The following is a 9536-nucleotide window of genomic DNA, read 5'->3' as shown; positions in this document are numbered from 1 at the left end:
TAAACTGGTAGGCTTTCTACACATAAATAAGGTATTTGTTATTTGCATCCCTACGTGAAAAGCAATAACTTTCCAATTTTCAGTTAATCATATGTAAAATTAATTTGAAAATAAACTAACATGTTATGGTTTGATTTTACACATAACTGTGTATCATAAACATAAAAAGACACAAAATTAGATAATTTGAAACTATGGAAAATAGAAACTTTAAAACTGATAAAGAAATAACTTCATGTATTTAAATTTATTCCTTGATATTTCTCACCTGAAATCATGTTTTTCAAAATGCTTATGAGACAATTATATTTCTTGTCACTAATTCCAAAACTGAGTGTGACAGAATTGGCCTTTTTCACTGCTTATGCCTACCACTTATTTACTCCTCTGCTGACACTTCCTGTCTTCATTTAAAAGCCCAGGAAGAATTGTTTTTCTTATGTCAGATCCCTTCATATCATTGATATCTCTCTACCCCTACTTCAGACTCTTTTATTTAGTCCCATTATTACTTCAAGGAAGTTTCAAGTATCTTGAAAATACGTTCTTATTGTGTTCTTTTTCCATCCTGCATGCTATCTGAGTTGTGAACATCTAGAGCGTTCGGGTCCCTGGGTAAGGGTCACGAAATAACCGGGACACAGGGGATGCAGAGCCAAGGCAGCAATCGCAACTGCATGCTGAAGTTTATTTGCAAGTTCCTTTTATACACTTCTTCTAACAAAGCAAGCGATTCTTCAATAGCACTTTACCCACATTGTCCAAATATCATGCCTCAGCGGATACACAGAGCTAGATTCAAATTGTTCCTGTTTGTTTGATAAGTACCCTCCTAAAGTTCTTTGAAGACATTATCTAATCCCCTGAGGATGCATTTGTTTCTTTAGAATGTACCGTTCCCAGGATAAGTATGCAGGAAGCTTCTTCCTCTTGGCCAAACCATGCAGAACTTGTGCCTTGTGATAAGGGGAAGAGAACGTTTCCTCCTCCTAGCTGAGGTTTGCCTCAGCTGACCTAAATCACAGCCACAGCTCTTGCAAAATGTCAGGCCTGAGGGAGCTAAACTCTGCACACTTAAACCCCAACAATTCCTTCTTTTTTCTTTTGCTTTTCTAAAACAGCTTTCCACAAAGTTAATATAGCGTTTTGAGATGGTCTTATGCACATACAATATATAATTATAAACAGGATAATAACTAAGCATAACACTATTCCCACTCCTCCAGCCGTATGGGTAAGACTTTGAGCAATTCCTTTGGGATCTAATCCCTCTAACTGTTTTAAAAACAATTCAGCTATTTGTGCAGCAGCATCATGTTGAAACCCTTTTCCAAAAATTTCAAATACATCCTTTTGTAAAGAATCAATCATTAATTGAGCTGTTTCATTACCATCGAGATAATTTTGTATGATACTCCATTCATGTAAGCTTTGATTATATTGTACATTAGTTATACAGAAAGAAGTTGAATTCCAGTCACATTTTAATCTAATTTCTTGTTCTAAAGTGAGTATCTTTTTTCCTAACCAATTAACTGTCTGTCTTAAAATATCTATTTGAGTTTGAAGTCTAGAATCAATTTGAGTCTGGGATAGCCATAACTCATGCGAATCTTTATGCCATTCCTCAACAAAATGTTTTGTTTGTAAAGAAGTATGTAAAGCTATCCCTGAAACTGTAGCAACTGTAGTCACTGCAATAAGACTTAGAATTACAGCAACAACAACTCCCACAAACCGTTTAGTACGTTTTAACAATTGTCTAAAAAATTCAAAAACCAAAGTATTTACAGGATCTTGGGACCATGGTCTTTGTAAATTTACAGGAAGCCAAATGTGAGAGCGCTGTTGTAACAGCACAATGGAATAACCAGGAGGAATAGAAACAGATGTATTAATACAGGTATACAATTTACAATTAAAGCATAAAATTCCCTCATCAAAAGTAACATTTCCAATTAAGAACAGGTATGGCATGGGCACACATGTGGTTATATTATATTCTTTAAATACAGTAAAATTATAAGAAGCAGTAGATTGACTAGTCCCAGAGAAAGAGCCATTAGACAAAATTACAGGTTTAATTGCAGCAGCAATTTTCCATAAATGTGTTTGTAAATGATGAGGGTACTGCACTGAAGCCAAGCGTGGATCAGCAATTCCGCCATCACCCCAGGCCATCAATTTGTCGTTCCGAATGGTTTCATTCCATCTCTCTTTCGGCGGGATTCTGTATGTAGAAGATAAATCACAAGCAGTAATATTCCATTCTGAACAATTTTTTAAGAACATCCCGTAAGGACTCCACATGATAATATTCTGAAATATCTTTCCAAATTTGTCTAAACATTCCTGCCATATGAAAGGGGAGTATCTCAAGTCCTGATAAGTAAAATTGGGGCACTCGGGGAACATAGGGTATTTTTGTTCAGTTATATTATCCCAGGTCATATTGACGGACCATGCAGACAACCATTGTAAACGTGTTCGAGAACTATTATTCCAATTTCCAACTAGTATCCAATGTTGCCAATCTAATTGCAAGCAAGGAGGAACACCCAAGCATATAGGTTTATTGTTATTATTCTTATAAGTAAAATTAAATAATGTTCCATCATAAATATTCATATATGTTAAATTGTTCCAAGGGGGAGATAAAAGAGCAGGAGAAGTATATAAGGTAATATCCATGTCACCCCGAGTAACAGGTTCCAGCAAAGGTGGATTGGGAATATAGGCCCAATAGTGAGTATTATTATTTTGTACCTCACAAGCGGAAGACACTGTCAATAATGCACACATAGCCAGAAATAAATTTTCTGGGGTGCAATTCTTCCCTGTTCGTTGTAGTACCTTCTGCCCTTCCCCACTCAGCTTTTTAATTTGACCCCACGTAGGTAAGGGAGAAAAATTAGGATGTCGACGACGTCGGGCCCCAAGATGAAGACGCACCATTGCTGCCACTGGAACATCAAGCTCAGGATATTGATTCCTCTGCTGGGGTAATGGATAGGGTGCCCCCCTTGGTGCCGTTCTGATTGTGACAGGTCTGGATCCACCGCCCTGGGAGCCACTGCTGGTGTCTATTTTCTGTTAAAACATAAGCATAGCCCTTTCCTCTCTAAAGTAAAATCCCTGGCTGCCATTCAGCATCTGCCGCAATTTTTATCCAAATTGGTTCATGAACTGTTTCTAAAGTTTTTTGCTCAAAATGTCGTTCTGCTCTTGTCAATATTTCTCCTTGTGGAAGATTAAGAAAATTTAAAATAAATAAGGCTTGATGTAACAATGCTTTAGGTTGATTTTGTAAATGTCTAAAGAAGTGCATATTTAAATCTGTCATTTTCCTCCTTTTAAATTTTTTAATTTGTGTTTTAAGCGTAGCATGTACACGTTCTACTAAAGCTTGTCCTTGTGGATTATATTCTATTTCAGTTAGATGAACAATATCATATAATTTGCAAAAATCTTTAAAATTTTTACTAGTATAAGCTGGACCATTATCAGTTTTAATCATAGCGGGAATTCCCATAATAGCAAATGTTTCCACTAAGTGTTGAATAACATGACGGGTGGTTTCTCCAATTTGAGCTGTAGCCCACAAAAATTTAGAGTATGTGTCAATAGTAACATGAACACAAGAATAACGTCCAAACAAGGGAACATGTGTAATATCCATTTGCCATAATTCATTAGGTTGAATCCCTCTAGGATTTACTCCAGAAGGTACAATCCTAAGATGTAAAGGTCGACAAACTGGGCAATTTTTAATAATTTGTTTTGCTTGTTTATATGGAATCTTATATTTAATGTGTAAATGTCCGGCATTAGAATGAAACAGATTATGTTTTTCTTGAGGAGTTTTGAACATCACTAATTTGTCTACCTGAGCATTACCATATGTCAAAAATCCTGGTAATTTAGAGTGTGATCTAATATGATCTATAAATATGCGAGCATTACGAGCTTGTAAAAGTTTTTGTAAAGTAAGAAAAAGATTTTGTAGAGTAGGTTTATTAGAATAGGCTACTGCAGTAAATATATTTTTAACTACTCCCATCGTGTATGCAGAGTCAGTAAGAATGTTAATGTCTTGATTATCAAAATCATTTAAAACTTGGATGACTGCAAATAATTCATTTTGTTGAACAGGTTTATAGTTTGTTATTTGAACCCAATATTGATTCTCTGTCCAATAAGCACTTTTAGTTTTTGATCCATCAGTAAACACAGTAACAACATTGTCTAAAGGATATTCACTAATAATATTATTGATTACAAAATGTTGACGTTTTAACATGTCCCATAGTTTGTCCTTGGGGAAATGACAGGAAATACCTCCGGTATATTCAGCCAACGCTATTTGTAGCATTTCAGTCATTTGTACCATGTAAGTCCATTGGTCTTTAGGTAATGGGGTAATTATGTGAGAAATGTCATTACCCGTCAAAGTTATACTTCTCTGTCTTCCTTGTTCAATTAATAATGCGATCTGGTCAGCATATGGCATAATATTTTTGGAGAATCTATGTTTTGTATGTAGAAAAGTGTTAGAGTCAAACATTTAACTCAACAAAAATAAGAAACATTTTTTTTTTTTTAATATTTATTTATTTATTTATTTTAGTTTTAGGCGGACACAACATCTTTGTTTGTATGTGGTGCTTCTTTGTTTGTATGTGGTGCTGAGGATCGAACCCGGGCCGCACGCACGCCAGGCGAGCGCGCTACCACTTGAGCCACATCCCCAGCCCCAAGAAACATTTTTGATTCCTCTGTTAGATGTAGATCGCTTCTCCTTTTGCTAATGAATGTTTTTTAGCTTTAATATCACTGAGCTGAACAAATAAATCACCTTGAGTACATAAGGAAAAATAAACACATGCTAAATGGATAAACTACATCTTTACTAGATCATTTTTATCTCTAATACTTCAGAAGCTTAGAGATTTAGAGTATTCTTACATTAACTGCAAGAAAAATTAAAGGAGAAATTTATTTTGAGATCACAACTATGAAGTTATGTGGTTATAAAATTCTGCATTTGTGTGCAAAACATGAATCACATTTACCTTTATTCTCCCTACTTAGTCTTGTCAATCACCTAGCAGGACTTAACAGATATCTTTCAAAGAAACAGAGATTGAGATGTGTTTATATAACTTCAATAACCTCATCACTATAGTAATGAGAGATGTAGTATCCTTTTGCTATGGTTCAAGACAACAGGGAAGGAGAGATCACAAGAAAGAGAAATCAAAATTATTACAACTGAGAAATTACTTCTCATTAAGTTTTACCATGGTGCCACCTTCATTTTTACATAAGCATGGTGGCATAATTCAAGTTCAATAAATCGGAAATCTTAATATTTAAAATTTACCTTGACTTTCATTTATCACCATATTAACAAGTAAAAGAATTAGATAAAACACATAGGAAAGGGTAATATTAAACCCACCTTGTTGAGTTGATTTATTGATATATTAACTTATTTTTATATAGAAAAGGGATAGTGCATCTCAGTTTGCTTACAAGCTAGGAGATCACTTAAAATTTTGCATTTCCTAACTGTAAACAGAATATAGCACTTACAACAGGTTATAAATAAACTGTTTTTTAAGCATAGAGTTAGCTCCAACGATAATACACTATTTAAAAAGACCTAAGGGAATGAATTCCATTTCCAATGGAAAAAAAGAACTGTGCAAACAAGCTTAAAACTACTTTTTTGTGCCAGTGTTATAAAATGTAGCTTTTAATAAAACCTTGACCCAAATGCCATTAACTTTAGAAAAAAATTTGGTGGAGAGAAGAATGTTATTTCATTTAGGAAAAATAACTATTATCTTTTTTTTTTTAATCTTTAACACACACAATTTAAACATATACAGTTGCTTTAACACTTTACATAATTCCTATGTACTGGAGCAATAACAAGGTCTAATTTTGTCCCAAGCTTCTAAAGCTATTTCCTTCAATTGCTCATGAATCTCAGGAGGAATATTAATTTGATGTTGAATGTCATCATACATACCAGTGCCAGATAACATAGGGTATCCTATGGCACGAATAACAGGGTTTTGACTGTTACCATTTTCTCTAGCCTTAGTGGCACATCCTTCTAAAAACCACATGTGCCATTGAAGATATTTAGGTTCCTGTAAAAGAGCACGGCTCACAATCTTCCAATCCTCAGGAGCAAAATTATTGTAATGAGTAGCAAAAGCATTAAGCAATGCTTTTACATAATGAGATTGAGGTCCGTACATTGTCACTGCCTTTTTTAATCTGCTAATATGATCAATATCAATCCCCTCATACCGAGGTGGATGTGCCATTCCATTAACTGGATCAGGCCTGATTATAGGAAAAGCAAAGAAAGGAGTTTCGTCCTCATCGTCAGAAGGTTCTGAGTCCATTTCCTGGACAGCCTTTAAAGAAGCTGCCAAAAAAGGATTGGTGGCCGGAGGGGCAGAGGGCCTGGTTCCCGATAAAGGCTTAGGGTCCATTTTAACTTCTAATTTATTAAGACGTCCCAAAACCTCCTCCATAACAAGTTTGAATTGCTCTGAAACGGAGCAATCATCAATCATCGTTTTTACTTTCGTTTTCTTTTCCGTAGCAGTACCAATTAAATCAGCAGAATTTTGTGAAGAATTATGAGTCAATTGTTGCGTATCTTTTACTACCTCTTCTTTTTCACTAACATCCAGAGGGAGATCTAAAATATAGGGAGCTAACTCCTTTTGTAAGTTGCCAATTAACCTTTCTTCCTCCATAGCTTTAAACATTGTATATAAAATAGACCAGATAGACCAAAACCGAATTGGAATTTTTTCACCTTGCCTCATGGCCTTTTCAACATTGTGACGGACCCGTTTCCAATTATCTACATCCATAGATCCTTCCTCCGGGAACCAGGGATTCCATTCCCTGACCACCTTAAGACACATCTCTATATCAGAATGGGAAATGTTAATACCATAGACAGCAAGTGAATGCCTAAGAATACGTAAAAAAGGAGAAGATGAAGATTGTCCCATCACCCTGTAATATAAAGAAAAATAACTTACCCTTCCTGACAATCCAACAGGGTCCCTATTCCGGCGCCAATTGTGAACATCTAGAGCGTTCGGGTCCCTGGGTAAGGGTCACGAAATAACCGGGACACAGGGGATGCAGAGCCAAGGCAGCAATCGCAACTGCATGCTGAAGTTTATTTGCAAGTTCCTTTTATACACTTCTTCTAACAAAGCAAGCGATTCTTCAATAGCACTTTACCCACATTGTCCAAATATCATGCCTCAGCGGATACACAGAGCTAGATTCAAATTGTTCCTGTTTGTTTGATAAGTACCCTCCTAAAGTTCTTTGAAGACATTATCTAATCCCCTGAGGATGCATTTGTTTCTTTAGAATGTACCGTTCCCAGGATAAGTATGCAGGAAGCTTCTTCCTCTTGGCCAAACCATGCAGAACTTGTGCCTTGTGATAAGGGGAAGAGAACGTTTCCTCCTCCTAGCTGAGGTTTGCCTCAGCTGACCTAAATCACAGCCACAGCTCTTGCAAAATGTCAGGCCTGAGGGAGCTAAACTCTGCACACTTAAACCCCAACACTGAGTTCTGGATCTTACTGCTTTTATTTGAATTATTGCAAAACCATGATCTTCCATTAATTGTTGTGTGTATTGCCACTTGAATATTTTTTTCTATCTGCTTAATATACTTCAATGGCAGCTTATTACAATTGAAAAATCCAAATTGGAGTTAAGAAGGGATTTTAGAAATTATTTCTAAATATAAAACAACGATTTTTAGTGTTAGATTACAGCATAGAGATTAGGACAGCATTTGTGTGGTTATTATAGTAATACCAGTGTCTGACTCACCATATATATATATATATTAGCGGTTTTCTTCAGAAGCTAAAGACCCCATTGTACTGTAACCTTCCATTCGTCCAAAAAACATGTGCATGTATCTTGGCTGCTTCCAAACCTGTACATAAAGAAAATGTAGTATATAAACACAGTGGAATTTTACTCAGCCATAAAGAAAAACAAAATCATGTCATTTGTGAGAAGATGGATGAAACTGGAGAACATCATGCTAAGTGAAATAAACCAGACTCAGAAGGTTAAGGGTTGTATGTTTTCTCTTACATGTGCAAGCTAGAGAGAAAAAGCCAGGAGAAGGTTCCCACAAAATTAGAAGGAAGACCAGTAGAGCATGAGGGGAATTAGAGGGAAGGAGAAGGGGAGGGATAGGAGAAGTCATGAGGGAAGGAGGTAGACCAAGTTGTACTGCATGCACAAATATATCACAGTGAGGCCTACTATTAAGTGTAATTGTAATTCACCAATAAAAGATTTTTGAAAAACCAAAAAGGACAAATAAAATGACTGTTTAATATGTTTTAAGATTAAATTGTGTTTCTGTGTGAATTTATATATAAATATCATGTCTATACTTATATGCAAATATTTGCATATTTATATATCCATCTAAATGTTTAGATGATTATGTACTTGTTTGTAATAGTATGTGTCTGTGTCTAGAAACCTCTGAAGAATTTGATTTTTTTCTTAACTCCTTCTTTATTGAATAATAGTTATAGGAATATTGGTATCTTGAAATGTGCCTCATTACATTGTTTTCAACTTTTAGATATTGACGATGCAGGAGTGGAATGCCACATGAAACTTTAGAAGGCATATACTAGTTGTAAGTATGTACACACATCTATGCATTTATATGCATATTTACATAAGTATATGTAAATATATAAGTATACACACATAATACCTTATACATATTTAAAAATAAATGTGTGCGCATGTGCATACACACACACACACACACACACACACACACACACATGCTTGTGGATCTCCATGTTCTGGAAGATGAAAACTAAGAGAAAACAAAAGCTAGTAGCAGACCATGGGCATCTGGAGAGAAGGATATGGTGCTGAGAATGGTCTGTATTTGCTATTTCTAGAGACAACAGCTTTCTGAGCCTTCATTCATTCAACCATCCATTTGATTATTGAATAACAACATATTTCATTAGATATGTGGACTTTAGGAACAAGATTAATGATGTAAAGTTTTGCTTCATTTGGACTATATGTGACTCACTGCAAAGTATTTATCCCTAGAAACAGCACACCAACACATCACTCAACTTTATAAACTATTTTTTAGAAAAAAAACATATAATGATTTCCAATAACATCCTAAATAAAAATAATAGGAGAAAAGTTTAAGGAATTGAATATGCCATTTAATATACTCACACAGTTTCTAACTAATGCATACTTCCTAATAGTAAACCTTTTCTTACAGAGCTTTGCCTAATAGTATTTTTGGCTACTTAAAGTCTTGTAAACAGACATTGCTTTCTCCAATAGTCTATAAACAATCCCCCAAAAGACAATTAATTTCATTTGGATGCCTAACCGAAAAACCTACTCAAAGAAACTGACATTTTTATTTTTCTGTGCTTCCCAATAATCCCTCCTTGTTATTTC

At 35.2% G+C, this 9536-nt stretch overlaps 1 protein-coding gene across 1 annotated transcript; it reads right to left on the bottom strand.

Moving 5' to 3' along the window:
• Window positions 1–267: 267 nt before the first annotated feature.
• On the bottom strand, window positions 268–7612 carry LOC139705194 (endogenous retrovirus group K member 13-1 Env polyprotein-like). The gene is made up of 2 exons (XM_071609789.1): window positions 7077–7612; window positions 268–2230 (listed from the first exon to the last, which is right to left on the bottom strand). Exons 1-2 carry the CDS (start codon window positions 7124–7126, stop codon window positions 1075–1077), a joined length of 1206 nt encoding a protein of 401 aa, XP_071465890.1. The 5' UTR covers window positions 7127–7612; the 3' UTR covers window positions 268–1074.
• Window positions 7613–9536: the final 1924 nt, after the last annotated feature.

Source organism: Marmota flaviventris, chromosome 3, assembly GCF_047511675.1.
Source record: "Marmota flaviventris isolate mMarFla1 chromosome 3, mMarFla1.hap1, whole genome shotgun sequence".
Taxonomy (NCBI): Eukaryota; Metazoa; Chordata; class Mammalia; order Rodentia; family Sciuridae; genus Marmota; species Marmota flaviventris.
Note: the sequence above shows the minus strand (reverse complement) of the source record. Positions and strands in the feature narration are given on the sequence as shown.

Bases quoted from the DNA above. Each gene is read 5' to 3' on its own strand.
- LOC139705194 (XM_071609789.1), bottom strand. From the start codon at position 7,126: ATGTTCACAATTGGCGCCGGAATAGGGACCCTGTTGGATTGTCAGGAA. The intron at 2,231-7,076 runs GTAAGTTATTTT...TTCTACATACAG, and splicing joins CTGTTGGATTGTCAGGAAGG to AATCCCGCCGAAAGAGAGAT.